The sequence below is a fragment of the Pseudophryne corroboree genome, chromosome 3, assembly GCF_028390025.1.
Source record: "Pseudophryne corroboree isolate aPseCor3 chromosome 3, aPseCor3.hap2, whole genome shotgun sequence".
NCBI classification, from domain to species: domain Eukaryota; kingdom Metazoa; phylum Chordata; class Amphibia; order Anura; family Myobatrachidae; genus Pseudophryne; species Pseudophryne corroboree.
The window spans coordinates 167,100,106-167,118,259 of record NC_086446.1 but is presented as its reverse complement, the minus strand read 5'-3'; the positions used below and the strand labels follow the sequence as shown (position 1 = coordinate 167,118,259).

Below are 18,154 nucleotides of genomic sequence, written 5' to 3'. Positions count from 1 at the left end.
CCTGTGTAAGCGATATGTCGTTCCAAAATGGCATTATGGAACAGCATTGCTCCAGTATGTGCCCAGCTTCAATTATTATAAGCACTACTTAATTTTTCTCTTACATCCTAGAGGATGCTGGGGTCCATATTAGTACCATGCGGTATAAACGGGTCCACCAGGAGCCATTGGCACTTTAAGAGTTTGAGAGTGTGGGCTGGCTCCTCCCTCTATGCCTCTCCTACCAGACTCAGTTTAGAAAATGTGCCTGGAGGAGCCGATCACAGCTAGGGGTGCTCTCCAGAGTTTTTCTAGTAAAATGTTTCATTTTACAGGGAGGCTGCTGGCAACAGCCTCCCTGCAGCGTGGGACTAAGGGGGAAGTAGTGTCCGCCCTGCATGGTCTGAGCCACTTACTCCGCTGACAGGACTCTGAGTTCCTGAGGGGTCAGATCGTTCCCCGCCGCAGGGGATCGCTTGCCCCAGCAGCATGCCACCACCACCTTACAGAGCTGAAGAATCGGTGGCGAGTGAGGCACCGACCCCCCTAGCAGGCGTGGGGTCATTGTGAAGATGGCGGCAGCAGGGTGGGAGCATAGTATTAACTGCGCTCCGGAAGGCTCAGCGGTACATGGTGGAGCACTGTGAGGGGTGCCCTGAGCCAGCGCTACACCCTACACTGGTCCAAAAGCCTGTCGGGGTCCCCGGATCTCAGCCAGCACTCAATCCTCAGGCCAGTATAAAGAGCGGGAAGACAGCGCCATTTTGGGGGTGGAGCTTCTCCTCAGAGCGGATCCAGCAGCGTTCAGCGCCATTTTCCTGCCTGCACAGCGCTGATCAGGAGGAACAGGTCCCTCCACAGCAACTCCAGCTATCTGTAAACGGTATCGGGGGTTGTAGAAGGAGGGGGGAGGCTGCAATACGACTGTGTATCCTATTAAGGTGCACAGTCAGCGCTGAAAAGGGGTCTCCCTTTGGTTAGAAGTGCTGTGTGTGGGTTGGCTCCAATCTCTCCAGTCTCTTGCCATTCTTGGGGGAGAAACTCTGTCTGCCCTCCCCTGTGTGTGTTTGTGGAGTGTTTGGTGGTCTCCTTTAGCTATGTCCAGGGACACTGTGTCATATGCTGTGGAGGATATGTCCTCCCAGGATGATTCCATTCCATGTAATCAGGATAGCACTGGTTTAGCACAGATTCCAGCAAGGGAACCTGAGTAGTTTTCCTCTATCAAATCTTGGATTTCTCAGATTTCAGACAGGGTTGCAAGTAATGACTCTGCACCCAGGTATTACAGAACTCTATGGCAGTATGGCCCGATTCTGGTACCTCAGGACGCTCCGCTATATACCCCCACAAACGTGCGCTTGTTCATGTCACGCAAGATGACACGGATACCGATTCTGGCACCACAGACGGTAATGGGTATGTGTTGCGGGGGTCTGCCTCTCTTGCAAAGGGGGTGCAATTGATGATAGAGGCTATCATGGATGTGTTGAATATTAATGATACCACACTTGAGCAGGTTGAGGAGGTTTTTTTCACTGAAAATGAGAAAGCCTCGCTAACCTTCCCTGCGTCAAAGGAATTAAATGCTATATTTGAGAAAGCATGGGAAAACCCTGAGAAAAAATTCCAGGTCCCTAAAAGGGTCCAGGTGGCGTTCCCTTTCCATGAGGAGGATAGAAAAAAATGGGAAAACTCGCCAATTGTTGACGCATCTGTGTCCAGACTCTCAAAAAAGGTGGTTTTGCCTGTTCTGGGATCTACCGCCTTAAAGGAGCCGGCTGATCGCAAAATTGATAATACACTTAAATCAATGTACACCGCTTCGGGGACCATATTACGTCCCACTATTGCTAGTGCATGGATTGCAAAGGCTATAGTAAAGTGATCAGGCACCTTACTTGAGGATTTGGATACGATGGATAAGGGTGATGTTGAATTGTTTTTGTGTAACATTCACGATTCAGCAGGTTTTATGGTAGAATCAATGAAAGACCTGGTTTCCATGGCTGCAGGAATCTCTTCCATGTCTGTTTCAACTCGTCGGGGACTGTGGCTGCGCCAGTGGTCGGCTGACGTGGAATGCAGGAAAAGCGTGGAGTCCCTACCCTACACAGGTCAGGCTCTCTTTGGGGAAGCTTTGGATGCGTGGATATCCACGGTTACAGCGGGTAAGTCTCCGTTTCTTCCATCAGCTGCACCTTCTCCGAAGAAATCCTTTTCTTCATCAGCATCACAGTCCTTTCGGCCTAACAAGCCTAGAAAGGCCACACCGTCCAATACCTTCTTTAGGAGAGGTCGAGTTAAATCCAGGAAACCTGCTGCCACAAGTTCCCAGGAACAAAAGCCTGTTTCAGGTACGCCAAAGTCCTCCGCATGACGGTGGACCGCGTGGCCTGGAGGTGGGGCCAGTGGGAGCGAGACTCAGACAGTTCAGTCACGTCTGGGTATCGTCCGGCCTGGATCCCTGGGTGATAGATATGGTGTCCCAGGGACACAGGCTGGAATTTCAAAATCTCCCTCCTCACCGATTTTTCAAGTCAGGCTTGCCAGTTCTACTGGCAGACAGAACTGTCCTACAAGAGGCTGTCCAGAAGTTGTTGGAGGCACAGGTCATTGTGCCAGTTCCTCCTCATCTGCAAACCACAGGTTACTATTTGAGCCTTTCCGTGGTACCGAAACCGGATGGTTCGGTCAGGTCCATTCTGAACCTAAAATCACTGAACCCCTTTCTAAAGGAGTTCAAGTTCAAAATGGAGTCTCTCTGGGCTGTAATATCAGGTTTGGAAATAGGGGAATTCCTGGTATCCCTGGATATCAAGGATGCATACCTCCACATTCTGATTTGGCTGCCGCATCAGGCTTATCTCCGTTTTGCATTACTGGACTGTCATTTCCAATTCCAGGCCCTGCCATTCGGCCTCTCAACAGCACCAAGGGTGTTCACCAAGGTGATGGCAGATATGATGGTTCTCCTCCGCAAACAAGGGGTGAAAATTGTTCCATATATGGACGATCTGCTAATAAAGGCATCGTCCAAGGAGAGGCTGTTGCAGTCCATTGTTCTCACAACCACACTACTCAGACTCCACGGTTGGATTCTGAACCTTCCAAAATCACATTTGGAACCAACCCAAAGGTTGTCTTTTCTGGGGATGATCCTCGACACAGAAGTGCAGAGGGTGTTTCTCCAGCAGGAAAAGGCGTTGGTGATACAAACAATGATCCGGGATGTCCTGAAGCCAGCCCGGGTGTCAGTTCATCAATGCATTCGCCTTTTGGGAAAGATGGTGGCCTCTTATGAGGCTCTCCAGTACGGGAGGTTTCATGCTCGGGCCTTCCAGCTGGATCTCCTGGACAAATGGTCAGGATCTCATCTCCACATGCACCAACGGATTCGTCTGTCGCCAAAGGCCAGGATTTCACTCCTCTGGTGGCTTACCTTCTGGAGGTCCGCAGGTTCGGGTTTCAGGACTGGGTCCTTCTAACCACGGATGCGAGCCTCCGGGGCTGGGGCGCAGTCACACAGGGGGAAACCTTCCAAGGAAGGTGGTCAAGTCTGGAGGCTGGCCTGCCGATCAACCTCCTGGAACTAAGAGCCGTCTACAACGGTCTTCTTCAGGCGGCCCATCTTCTAAAAAATCGGGCCATTCAAGTACAGTCGGACAATGTAACGACGGTGGCTTACATAAACCGACAGGGCTGAACGAAGAGCAGAGCTGCAATGGCAGAGATAACAAGAATCATCCTCTGGGCAGAAAGACACGCTTTGGCGCTCTCAGCAATCTTCATTCCGGGAGTGGACAACTGGAAAGCAGACTTCCTCAGCAGACACAATCTCCATGCAGGGGAGTGAGGTCTCCATCCGGAGGTGTTCAAGGAAATAACAGACCTTAGGGGGTTACCCCAAATAGACATGATGGCCTCTCATCTCAACAAGAAGCTTCAACGCTACTGTTCCAGGTCAAGGGACCCACAAGCTGTGGCAGTGGATGCCCTGGTGTCTCCGTGGGTGTTCCAGTCGGTGTACGTGTTTCCACCACTTCCACTCATTCCAAGAGTTCTAAAGCTCGTAAGGAGAACAAGAGTTCAAGCGATCTTCATTGCTCCAGACTGGCCAAGGCGGGCTTGGTATGCGGACCTTCTGAATCTCTAGCCTCTTCCTCTTCGGGAGGACCTGCTACAGCAGGGGCCATTCGCCTATCAAGACTTACCGCGGCTACGTTTGACGGCATGGAAGTTGAGCGCCTGATACTTGCTTGGAAGGGCATTCAGAAGAAGGTCATTCCAACCCTACTACAGGCTAGGAAAGGGGTAATGTCTAAACATTACCATCGTATTTGGAAGAAATATGTCTCTTGGTGTGAATCCAAGAAATTTCCTGCGGTGGAGTTTCAACTGGGATGTTTTCTCCTCTTCCTGCAAGCAGGTGTGAATATGGGCCTGCGGTTGGGATCTGTGAAGGTCCAGATTTCGGCCCTATCCATTTTCTTCCAGAAACAATTGGCTGCCCTCCCTGAGGTTCAGACCATTTTGAAGGGAGTTCTGCACATCCAACCTCCCTTTGTACCGCCTTGGGACCTTAACGTGGTGTTGCAGTTTCTCCAGTCGGACTGGTTTGAGCCTGTACAGGAGGTTGAGGTCAAATTTCTAACATGGAAGGCTGTCACGTTGTTGGCCTTAGCTTCTGCTAGACGTGTGTCAGAATTGGGTGCTTTGTCCTGTAAAAGCCCTTACTTGATTTTCCACGAAGATGGAGCTGAGCTCAGAACACGTCAGCAGTTTCTTCCGAAGGTTGTGTCGGCATTTCATATCAACCAACCTATTGTGGTGCCAGTGGCTACTGACTCCTCAATTTCATAAAAGTCCTTGGATGTTGTGAGGGCTTTGAAAATCTATGTGAAGAGGACTGCTCGTCACAGGAAATCAGACTCTCTGTTTGTCCTGTATGATCCCAAGAAAATTGGGTTTCCTGCTTCAAAGCAGACGATATCTCGCTGGATTAGATTCACTATCCAGCATGCGTATTTTACGGCAGGATTGCCGTGTCCAAAATCTGTTAAGGCCCACTCTACTCGTAAGGTGGGGTCTTCCTGGGCGGCTGCCCGGGGTGTCTCGGCATCACAACTTTGCTGAGCAGCAACTTGGTCTGGGTCGAACACGTTTGCTAAATTCTACAAGTTCGATACTTTGGCCTCTGATGATCTGAAGTCAGTCAGTTCTGCAGGATCCTCCGCGCTCTCCCTCCCGTTCTGGGAGCTTTGGTACATCCCCATGGTACTAATGTGGACCCCAGCATCCTCTAGGACGTAAGCGAAAATAGGATTTTGGTAACCCACCGGTAAATCCTTTTCTCGTAGTCCGTAGAGGATGCTGGGCCCCCGCCCAGCGCTTCGTTTTCCTGCAACCGTTATCTGGTTCAGTGCATCTTTGTTTAGTTATATATTGCATTGTTATTTGGTAAGTAATGTTTCAGCATTTGCTGAGTTTTTCAAGCTAGTTAGCTTGATGTGCCTTGTATGTGTGAGCTGGTATGAATCTCGCCACTATCTGTGTTAAATCCTTCTCTCGAAGATGTCCGTCTCCTCGGGCACAGTTTCTAGACTGGTAGGAAGGGCATAGAGGGAGGAGCCAGCCCACACTCGCAATCTCTTAAAGTGGCAATGGCTCCTGGTGGACCAGGCTATACCCCATGGTACTAATGTGAACCCCAGCATCCTCTACGGACTACGAGAAAAGGATTTACCGGTAGGTAACCAAAATCCTATTTTTAGCGCAGTCTTTAGAACTGAACTCCATTCTCCACTCACATCTACTTTGTAGGAGTGTAAGTTGGAGGTTGGAGTTCTGTTCTAAAGGCTGTGAGTCACCAAGCTAGCGATACCGCATAGTGACGTCATGCTGTGACCGGCTGGAGCATGCAGCTTTGGGCGATGAGTCCAAATTGAGCTGCATGAACGGCCGAGACCAAGGGTCGTTAACGACCCCTGGGGCCACGCATTGATCGACCTTTACAGACATCATTTACTTTATTGACTATTGTGTACGGGCCCTTAGCCTTAGAGAGAGATAAAGTGGAAGGAGGTAAAGTGCCAACCAATCAGCTCCTAACTGTCATTTTTTAAACACAGCATGTAACATGGCAGTTAGAAGCTGATTGGCTGGTACTATTTGATTAAAATTGCAAACGGCCGTGTATCGGCCATCTGCGCACGTGCAGCTCTCACATAGTGCATGTGCAGACTTTCACTATGCGAACGCATTTCAGAAGGATGCGATTGCATAGTGATTGACAAGTGGTGGTCGGTCTGAGGCGGCATTGTAGAATTGGTGTGTCATCGTCATTTTTTGGGCGGCCGGATGACATTGCCTGCAATAGGAAACATGGCAGCAGTGTGCCTGCATACACAGCCTGGCTGCGTATACAGGTGTCTACCACATTTTGCCGCATTCTGTGATGCAATTGAAATTGGATTGCGATCGCATCGCTGGGTGGTGCTACACATGCTGGGCTGCCTTGCCCTGTGCACGGTGGGCCCTAGCATGCGATTTTATCCTAAGCAGTTTTCCTATCATAGCAAAGACCGCTACGGACTCTGAATAACCCCCTATATTTCTCCAAGATTTGATACAGCCGGGATATTGAATGTATCCCCATGCAGGGGCACAGAGATGGGGTGAAGGAACAAAGTGCCCAGGCCTAGGGGTGTCTGGGGTCCCAAACCTGCCATGAGGGCATTTCCACAATCCCAAATTGGGAAGGCCACTACCACTTCACTTGTTCGGTCATGCGCCCTAGTATATGGGGGAATGGCATGCCTTACAGACACCAGGCATGATGTAACAGAGTCCGAGTTCGCCCAACGTGTGGGATGCCAGACAAACGTAGACATTTTTTGTAAAGTGGCAGTCACTGATGAGGCATAAAACATCCGAGTTCAACTGGCATCCCGCACATCAGGCGTACTCAACTGGCATCCCGCACATCAGGCGAACTCAACTGGCATCCCGCACATCAGGAGTAATCAACTGGCATCCCGCACATCAGGCGAACTCAACTGGCATCCCACACATCAGGCGAACTCAACTGGCATCCCGCACATCAGGCGAACTCAACTGGCATCCCGCACATCAGGCGAACTCAGACTCTATGACATCCTGACCCATGTTGTTATTAAGTTTGCCTAAATATTCATAAAAACAAAAAAAATTACTAAAATCTGCATAAAAACCATACATTTTGATATCTATGTCGATGTATTCTACCGTATTAAATATAAAATACAGATGGAGTCGTGCGCCTATCGCCAAGAGGTTCCCCGTCCCCTGGGCGCGCATGCTCGTGACAGAGACATGCCCCATTCACTGCTCTGAATGGAGAGCGTCTCTGTCCGTGCGCCCGGACAGAGACGCTCTGAATGAGAGCGTCTCTGTGCACTCTCGGCGTGACTAGATGGACGGATCGCCTGGTCATGCCGGGAGTGCTCGTTTGCGATGGAGCCGCCTCAGATGAGCGCGGCTCCATCTGTTCTTATACTTACATACAAGGCTATTAACCAAACGACACCAACATACTGTACATCTCTTCACTCATCTCAAATAATCTCCCTACCCGACCTCTCCGCTCTGCACAAGATCTGCGTCTCTCATCCACACGTATTACTTGTTCCCACTCAAAATTACAGGACTTTATATGGGCTTCACCCACTCTGTGGAATGCCCTCCCACGCACAATAAGACTCACTCTAGTCTCCAAACCTTTAAACGTTCCCTGAAAACTCATCTCTTCAGACAAGCCTACCAAAATTGCCTCCCTATCCAATTACATCCTCTCTGTACAGTCCACATAACCTCACATATCTGGTCTTTCTTTTCTCTCACACCCTCCTGACCCTTGACCAATATTGCGGTGTGATCATATCATACAACCCATTAAGAACCTAGAAATCTGGTGGACCATTATGCAATAGGTAGCATCTATCCTTGTGTATCAATGGCTATTTCCCTATAGATTGTAAGCTTGCGAGCAGGGCCTTCCTACCTCTATGTCTGTCTGTTTTTACCCAGTTTTGTTCTATTACTGTTGTTCTAATTGTAAAGAGCAACGGAAAATGCTGCACTATATAAGAAACTGTTAATAAATAAATTAATTAATTGTCCTATTAAAATATGACAAAATAAAACAAACTTCCAGAAGACTCACAAATCAAGGGTCAAGTCTCCCGAAGGTTGTCTGCAGTCGCCCACTGCCATCCTCTTCCAGAGTGTAGCGGGCAGTCTGTTAATGGCATCCTTATGGCCACACCCCCTATTTTACAAAGTCTGCCCAATTGCCTGTGTCTTGATTCCTGCATCACTCACTGCTCTGGGTAGCCGAAAATTCACAACTATACCTTTAGCCCTCCTTACCCTTTACTGCACGAGTATAGTTCTGGCAGCCGTGTATTGTCTGTCTCTGGGGTAGATGTCCAAACCCTCTAGAGGGAACAAGTGCAGAAGTTGCCCATAGCAGCCATTCAGATTCGTGTTATCTAGTACATTCTATAAAAATGATAGGTAGGAGCTGATAGGTTGCTGTAAGCAACATCTCTACCTGTTTACTTAAGAAAGTGTCGTAAACTTCCCCGCATGTCTTACCACATGTTCCGTTTTTTTTTTTATCTGTGTTGTTTTTTTGTTATCTAAATATAGGGTTCTTTATCTTTTCTGGAACCAGAGCCAAGTGTAGCTCAAAAAAATGAAATACCTGAACCTGAAGTAAATGGCAAAGAAGGTCATGTGGGAGAGGAGCAGATCAATGGTGTCACAAACGATCATTCAGAGGTAAGAACAGAGTACAATAATAAAGTTTGATTGAATTACACACATAAATTAAACAGGCATCATAAAAGCAGTTAGAAGGACATATAGGGATCTGATTGTTTCTAACAAATTAATTTTCACTTTGCTTATAATATGCTTATAATAGAATTAACCTTTAACCAGGGGGGAGGCAATGTACCACTATATAAGGGACCCTCTATGCAACTCTAGCCCCCCAGGAGCTAAATGTTATAGGGTCAGAGTTTCTAAAATGTGCGAGTTTAGGGCTAAACTTGCACATTTTCTAAACTCAAGCAATGTAATAGGGTCTGAGAACATGCAAACGTGCATGTTTTTGGTCTCCCACAACTAGAGTTTTAAACCATCCTAAAATATGAACAAAAACTTGCCTATAAAAAGACCAGCTTTTTATAGGCGCTATTGACAGAACTATGCACAGATCGGTGAGACCTGTACATGCTTCTGTTAGTAAAAGCTTAGATAAAAATGACTTGGTGACCCACCCGCTTCAAAGCATAACCAGCACCAGGCTCTTGGACTGATCCTGGTTCCAAAAATACAGGGGAAAAATGACATGTTTTTAGTGTCAAAAATAGAATTAATAATTTTTTTAGAGGAGGGACTACAGGTTCTGGCAAGCCTCCCCACATGCTGGTACTTGGAGAACAGGACATTAAAGGGCCTGCTGGGACTTGTAGTCCCAACTAAAAAGACATATTAAAAAAAAAAGTAAATACTCACCTCTTCCTAGTATAGATCAGTCCTCTTCAGACCAAAGTAGGCATACAGGGCAGGGCCGAAACTAGGATTTTCATTACCCGGGGCAAGGCAGTAATGTGGTGCCCCAGCGCCCAACCCCAAAAAAAAAAAACTAAAATAATTAGATTATCATTTTTTTTTTAAAGAGGGGATACTACTGGACAATATTCCCCTATGTGCCTCAAATGTCCTATGCGTCACATGCCCCACCAGCGTTTTCAACTATATGCTCCTCTGTGTGTCCTCTTACATTGCACTATATCATAACACTTCATCACTGCACTACATACTACCCACTGCACTACATAATTACACTAAATGCGCCTATGCATTGCATTACATACCATATATGCTACACTAAATCACTACGCTACATTCCCTTATATGCTACACCACATCAGTGCATTACATGCCCCTATATACTGCAATACATTACTACACTACATACCCTATATGGTACACTACATCACTGCAGTACACCCCCCCTATAAGCTACACCAAATCCCCCCATCTGGGAGGAGAAGCTGAGGTTTTTACTGCTAACTGGGAGCACAGTGAGCTTCTAAAGCTTGTACGGTACACTGCACGCTAGTCGCAGCACTGCATGGCAAAGAAGAGAGTTTAATACAGAAGCCGACATAGGAGAGATCCCAGGTACTGGAACTCACCCGCACAGCCAGCTTGGGACTTGAAAGTAGTCAGATAAGATGTACTCATTGGGGGGAATTCAAATCTTATCGCACCCCCCTTTCTCTAACGTCCTAGTGGATGCTGGGGACTCCGTCAGGACCATGGGGAATAGCGGCTCCGCAGGAGACAGGGCACATCTAAAGAAAGCTTTTAGGATCACATGGTGTGTACTGGCTCCTCCCCCTATGACCCTCCTCCAAGCCTCAGTTAGGTTTTTGTGCCCGTCCGAGCAGGGTGCAATCTAGGTGGCTCTCCTAAAGAGCTGCTTAGAAAAAGTTTTTTTAGGTTTTAAATCTCAGTGAGTCCTGCTGGCAACAGGCTCACTGCATCGAGGGACTTAGGGGAGAGATTTTCAACTCACCTGCGTGCAGGATGGATTGGAGTCTTAGGCTACTGGACATAGCTTCAGAGGGAGTCGGACCACAGGTCATCCTGGGGTTCGTCCCGGAGCCGCGCCGCCGACCCCCCTTACAGATGCTGAAGATCGGAGGTCCGGAAACAGGCGGCAGAAGACTCTTCAGTCTTCATGAAGGTAGCGCACAGCACGGCAGCTGTGCGCCATTGTTGCTACACACTTCTCACTGACCAGTCACGGAGGGTGCAGGGCGCTGCTGGGGGCGCCCTGGGCAGCAATATTAAATACCATTAGTGGCAAAGAATACATCACATATAGCCATTAAGGCTATATGTATGTATTTAACCCAGGCCAGATTTCTCAAAACCCGTGAGAAAATCCCGCCGAAAAGGGGGCGGAGCTTATTCTCCTCAGCACTCAGCGCCATTTTCCTGCTCAGCTCCGCTGTGAGGAAGGCTCCCAGGACTCTCCCCTGCACTGCACTACAGAAACAGGGTAACAAAGAGAAGGGGGGCATAAATTGGCGATATTTATATATTAAAAGCGCTTATAACAAAAACAACACCTTTTAGGGTTGTTTATATACATTTATAGCGCTTTTGGTGTGTGCTGGCAAACTCTCCCTCTGTCTCCCCAAAGGGCTAAGGGGGTCCTGTCTTCGATTAGAGCATTCCCTGTGTGGCTGCTGTGTGTCGGTACGTGTGTGTCGACATGTATGAGGACGATGTTGGTGTGGAGGCAGAGCAATTGCCGGTAATGGTGATGTCACCCCCTAGGGAGTCGACACCGGAATGGATGGCTTTAGTTATGGAATTACGTGATAATGTTAGTACATTACAAAAGTCAGTAGACGAAATGAGACGGCCGGAAAACCAGTCAGTACCGGCTCAGGCGTCTCAGACACCGTCAGGGGCTGTAAAACGTCCCTTACCTCAGTCAGTCGACACGGGTACCGACACAGATGAATCTAGTGTCGACGGTGAAGAAACAAACGTATTTTCCAACAGGGCCACACGTTATATGATCACGGCAATGAAGGAGGCTTTGCAGATCTCTGATACTGCTGGTACCTCAAAAAGGGGTATTATGTGGGGGGTGAAAAAACTACCTGTAGCTTTTCCAGAATCAGAGGAATTGAATGACGTGTGTGATGAAGCGTGGGTTAACCCAGATAGAAAACTGCTAATTTCTAAGAAGTTATTGGCATTATACCCTTTCCCACCAGAGGTTAGGACGCGCTGGGAAACACCCCCTAGGGTGGATAAGGCGCTCACACGTTTATCAAAGCAAGTGGCGTTGCCGTCTCCTGATACGGCCGCCCTCAAGGATCCAGCGGATAGGAGGCTGGAAACTACCCTGAAAAGTATATACACTCATACTGGTGTTATACTGCGACCGGCAATAGCCTCAGCCTGGATGTGCAGTGCTGGGGTAGTGTGGTTGGATTCCCTGACTGAAAATATTGATACCCTGGATAGGGACAGTATTTTATTGACTCTAGAGCAATTAAAGGATGCGTTTCTTTATATGCGAGATGCTCAGAGGGATATTTGTACTCTAGCATCAAGAGTAAGTGCGATGTCCATATCTGCCAGAAGAAGTTTATGGACGCGACAGTGGTCAGGTGATGCGGATTCCAAAAGGCATATGGAAGTATTGCCATATAAAGGAGAGGAATTATTTGGGGTCGGTCTATCGGATCTGGTGGCCACGGCAACTGCCGGCAAATCCACTTTTTTACCTCAGACCCCCTCCCAACAGAAAAAGACACCGTCTTTTCAGCCGCAGTCCTTTCGCTCCTATAAAAACAAGCGAGCAAAAGGACAGTCTTATCTGCCGCGAGGCAGAGGAAAGGGTAAGAGAGGGCAGCAAGCAGCCCCTGCCCAGGACCAGAAGCCCGCCCCGGGTTCTACAAAGCCATCAGCATGACGCTGGGGCTTTACAAGCGGACTCAGGAGCGGTGGGGGGTCGACTAAAGATTTTCAGCAATCAGTGGGCTCGCTCACAGGTGGACCCGTGGATCCTGCAGATAGTATCTCAGGGTTACATGTTGGAGTTCGAAAGGTCTCCCCCTCGCCGGTTCCTAAAGTCTGCTTTACCAACGTCTCCCTCAGAAAGGACGACGGTATTGGAAGCCATTCACAAGCTGTATTCTCAGCAGGTGATAGTCAAGGTACCCCTCCTACAACAGGGAAAGGGGTATTATTCCACACTATTTGTGGTACCGAAGCCGGACGGTTCGGTAAGACCTATTCTAAATCTGAAATCCTTGAACCTGTACATACAGAAATTCAAGTTCAAGATGGAGTCACTCAGAGCAGTGATAGTGAATCTGGAAGAAGGGGACTTCATGGTGTCCCTGGACATAAAAGATGCTTATCTGCATGTCCCAATTTACCCCTCACACCAAGGGTATCTCAGGTTCGTGATACAAGACTGTCATTATCAGTTTCAAACGCTGCCGTTTGGTTTGTCCACGGCCCCTCGGGTCTTTACCAAGGTAATGACCGAAATGATGGTTCTTCTACGAAGAAAAGGCGTATTAATTATCCCTTACTTGGACGATCTCCTGATAAGGGCAAAGTCCAGAGAACAGCTGGAAGTCGGTGTAGCACTAACCCAAGTAGTGCTTCAGCAACACGGGTGGATTCTGAATCTTCCAAAATCTCAATTGACCCCGACAACACGTCTGCTGTTCCTGGGAATGATTCTGGACACGGTTCAGAAAAAGGTGTTTCTCCCGGAGGAGAAAGCAAGGGAGTTATCCGAACTGGTCAGGAACCTCCTAAAACCAGGAACTGTGTCAGTACAACAATGCACAAGAGTCCTGGGAAAGATGGTGGCTTCTTACGAAGCAATTCCATTCGGCAGATTCCATGCACGAACATTTCAGTGGGATCTGCTGGACAAATGGTCCGGATCGCATCTGCACATGCATCAGCGGATAACACTGTCACCAAGAACAAGGTTGTCTCTCCTGTGGTGGTTGCAGAGTGCCCATCTGTTAGAGGGCCGCAGGTTCGGCATACAGGACTGGGTCCTGGTGACTACGGATGCCAGCCTACGGGGCTGGGGAGCAGTCACACAGGGAAGAAACTTCCAGGGTGTATGGTCAGACCTGGAGACGTCTCTTCACATAAATATACTGGAGCTAAGAGCGATATACAATGCTCTAAGCTTGGCAAAACCGCTGCTTCAGGGTCAGCCGGTGTTGATCCAGTCGGACAACATCACGGCAGTCGCCCACGTAAACAGACAAGGCGGCACGAGAAGCAGAAGAGCAATGACAGAAGCTGCAAGGATTCTTCGCTGGGCGGAAAATCATGTCATAGCACTGTCAGCAGTGTTCATCCCGGGAGTGGACAACTGGGAAGCAGACTTCCTCAGCAGACACGACCTTCACCCGGGAGAGTGGGGACTTCATCCGGAAGTTTTCCACATGATTGTGAACCGTTGGGAAAAACCAAAGGTGGATATGATGGCGTCTCGCCTCAACAAAAAACTGGACAGATATTGCGCCAGGTCAAGAGACCCTCAGGCAATAGCTGTGGACGCTCTGGTAACACCATGGGTGTACCAGTCAGTGTATGTGTTTCCTCCTCTGCCTCTCATACCAAAGGTACTGAGAATTATTCGGAAAAGGGGAGTAAGAACAATAATAGTGGCTCCGGATTGGCCAAGAAGAACTTGGTATCCGGAACTTCAAGAGATGCTCACGGAGGATCCGTGGCCTCTACCTCTAAGAAGGGATCTGCTTCAGCAGGGACCTTGTATGTTCCAAGACTTACTGCGACTGTGTTTGACGGCATGGCGGTTGAACGCCGGATTCTAAAAGAAAAGGGCATTCCAGAGGAAGTTATTCCTACCTTGATTAAGGCTAGGAAGGAAGTGACCGCACAACATTATCACCGCATTTGGAGAAAATATGTTGCGTGGTGTGAAGCCAAGAAGGCCCCAACGGAAGAATTTCAATTGGGTCGATTCTTACATTTCCTGCAGGCAGGATTGTCTATGGGCCTCAAATTGGGGTCTATTAAAGTTCAAATTTCGGCCTTATCAATCTTCTTCCAGAAGGAATTGGCTTCAGTGCCTGAAGTACAAACTTTTGTCAAGGGTGTACTACATATACAGCCCCCGATTGTGCCCCCAGTGGCACCGTGGGATCTAAACGTAGTTTTGGATTTTCTCAAATCTCATTGGTTTGAGCCTCTCAAATCTGTAGATTTGAAGTATCTTACATGGAAAGTAACCATGCTACTGGCCCTGGCTTCAGCCAGGAGAGTTTCAGAGTTGGCGGCTTTATCGTACAAAAGCCCATATCTGATTTTCCATTCGGACAGGGCAGAACTGCGGACACGTCCTCATTTTCTCCCTAAGGTGGTTTCGGCTTTTCACTTGAACCAGCCTATTGTGGTGCCTGCGGCTACTAGCGACTTGGAGGACTCCAAGTTACTGGACGTTGTCAGAGCATTAAAAATATATATTTCAAGGACAGCTGGAGTCAGAAAATCTGACTCGTTGTTTATATTGTATGCACCCAACAAGATGGGTGCTCCTGCGTCTAAGCAGACGATTGCGCGTTGGATCTGTAGCACGATCCAACTTGCACATTCTGTGGCAGGCCTGCCACAGCCTAAATCTGTAAAGGCCCACTCCACAAGGAAGGTGGGCTCATCTTGGGCGGCTGCCCGAGGGGTCTCGGCATTACAACTTTGCCGAGCAGCTACGTGGTCAGGGGAGAACACGTTTGTAAAATTTTACAAATTTGATACTCTGGCTAAGGAGGACCTGGAGTTCTCTCATTCGGTGCTGCAGAGTCATCCGCACTCTCCCGCCCGTTTGGGAGCTTTGGTATAATCCCCATGGTCCTGACGGAGTCCCCAGCATCCACTAGGACGTTAGAGAAAATAAGAATTTACTTACCGATAATTCTATTTCTCATAGTCCGTAGTGGATGCTGGGCGCCCATCCCAAGTGCGGATTGTCTGCAATACTTGTACATAGTTATTGTTACAAAAATCGGGTTATTATTATTGTTGTGAGCCATCTTTTCAGAGGCTACTTCGTTTGTTATCATACTGTTAACTGGGTTCAGATCACAAGTTGTATGGTGTGATTGGTGTGGCTGGTATGAGTCTTACCCGGGATTCAAGATCCTTCCTTATTGTGTACGCTCGTCCGGGCACAGTACCTAACTGAGGCTTGGAGGAGGGTCATAGGGGGAGGAGCCAGTACACACCATGTGATCCTAAAAGCTTTCTTTAGATGTGCCCTGTCTCCTGCGGAGCCGCTATTCCCCATGGTCCTGACGGAGTCCCCAGCATCCACTACGGACTATGAGAAATAGAATTATCGGTAAGTAAATTCTTATTATCTCCCATCTAAACTGATGGGAGATAGAGTGGCGATATTCAAATGCTCCCCATTATCCCATCTAAACTGATGGGAGATAGAGTGGCGATATTCAAATGCTCCCCTTTATCACGCTGATCGCTCCCGTTACAGTCGGGTTTAGGCACACCAAGCACTTGTCGCGCCCATCTGCAGTAACATTAGAATACTGCCGGCGGCCGAGATCGCGGGCACTCGGGGAGATGGAATATTTGAATCTGGCCTATTGAGTTATAAGTCTTTGACACTATTTCACCCTGTGAAATGGAGGTTGTTTCTCCAGAGCCTGTTATCCAAGTCAAATATCTTGGCTTGCAAACCCTGAATGGAACCTGTTTGGGTATTAACAAAGTGCTGAAAGAAATGAATATCGTCCATGGAATCATTGACTCTTTGCTCTATTAAGCTAATTCTAGAGGTGTTAAAGTCTATTTTCGTGAAAAGTGTATCCAATATAATCGGTCCCTAAGAGAGAAAGAGCTATTGGGTTATAATCATATACCCTAATACCTGGAATATGTTACATTATTACTATGACTTTCCTGTAACCATTCCGAATGTATGATACTATTATTTTTCTCATATTATATCACTTCAGTAGAATAGGATAATAAAGTTACTATAGTAAATCCTCTACTGAATGTTATTTTACTGTTTTCCAGGACCCTTTATCTTTTTATGATCCTGAATCCCATTTATTAATACTTGATGAAATAACTTCACCTCAAAGGAAAGGCCAAGGTGATGAATGGATAGGGGAGCACACAGATGATGTCACCAGCAAACTCTCAGAGGAAAACAACAAAGTGTCTGACAAGACAAATGACATTAGAGCCACAGAAGACAATCAGGCACCTGAAAGGCAGTTAGAAGGGCAAATGGTAAATGAGAAAACACAGTCTTTGTGTACAGCCAGCCAGATAGAAGACGTATGTGTGACACCAACTGAAATTTCAGAATTAAATGAAGTTCCAAGGCAAAATAACAATGACATGCCTGCTGCAAACCAAAACACCAGTGATATATCAGAAACGAGAGACGTTATAAAGGAGAATGACAGTATGCCATTGTTTTTTGGTGAGGAAGAACAGACAAAAGACAGAGAACAAACTACAGAGCAGAGTATTACAGAAACAAATCTGCCCCAGGTGGAGACAACCCCAACTGCACCTCCATGTCCTCTTATGTGGCCAGAATGCGCCAAGCAAGACTTGGATAATGTCACTGCTGATGTAGCAAGAGACCTATCCGCATTTGCACTGGAGCTGTTCAAAGCAGTAAAAAGAACCAGACCCAATGTTGTGGTGTCTCCAATTAGCATTGCTCTGGCGCTGTCACAGCTGATGTTAGGTGAGATACACTCTATTGTATATGTATATAAAATCTCTTTAATTCTGCTTCTTTATAGTTTTCAGACATAGCTGATAAATGCACTTGGTTGCATATCTCACTTTATAATTAGAGATGTGAGCTAACCCACATGTTTTTGGTTAGAATCCGGATTTGCCTTCATGTTTTGATTTTGGATTTGATTTTGCAAAACCACGCTCACGGGTTTTGGTTTTGGATCCAGATTGAACAAAAATTGCTAAAAACAGCTAAAATCATGTTATTTTTGCAATCCAAACCGAATCCAAAACCCAAAATTCAGAATTAAAATCTGAATTCCGAACGACACAAAGATCCGAACTGGGACTTGGTTCGATTCCGATCTTTTCAGGAGATCTGGACTGCATTTTGGTTCTGTTTGGATTCACAAAATTGGTGTGGATTCCATTTCTGGAGAACTGAACCACACATCTCTATAATATGTAGAAAATGTTTTCACAGATAGTTGACAATATATATGCTTAATGACATGCATAAATGGCCTCTGTAAAACAATCCAAATACAGTCACATCTGGCTAGTCTTGGCAAACTGCACATGCGCTGCGGCCAGGGCTGGATTATAGGAGGGGTAACAGGGGCGGTCATCTTGAGGGCCCCCACACACTAAGGGCCCACACACTCTGCCCCCAGACTCTCAACTGCTACTCACATAAAACTGGAGTACAGCATTTAGCTGTCTTCAGCTTATTACTCTTTGGCGGCTGAGCTGTTCTCTAACAGCAGCCTCTGAGGAGCTTCAGTGAAGACAGTCTCATGACTCATGAGAT

The 18,154-nt window shown here is 47.4% G+C and overlaps 1 protein-coding gene across 2 annotated transcripts in view; it reads left to right on the top strand.

Annotated features, from left to right (window-relative positions):
- SERPING1 (serpin family G member 1) overlaps positions 1-18,154 on the top strand; it is a 232,059-nt gene that overhangs the window by 84,758 nt on the left and 129,147 nt on the right. For both annotated transcript variants that reach the window (XM_063958570.1, XM_063958569.1), the window contains exons 3-4: positions 8,671-8,802; positions 16,660-17,347. In XM_063958570.1, the coding sequence (XP_063814640.1) occupies positions 8,671-8,802; positions 16,660-17,347 (820 nt within the window). The remainder of the gene's footprint in view (positions 1-8,670; positions 8,803-16,659; positions 17,348-18,154) is intronic.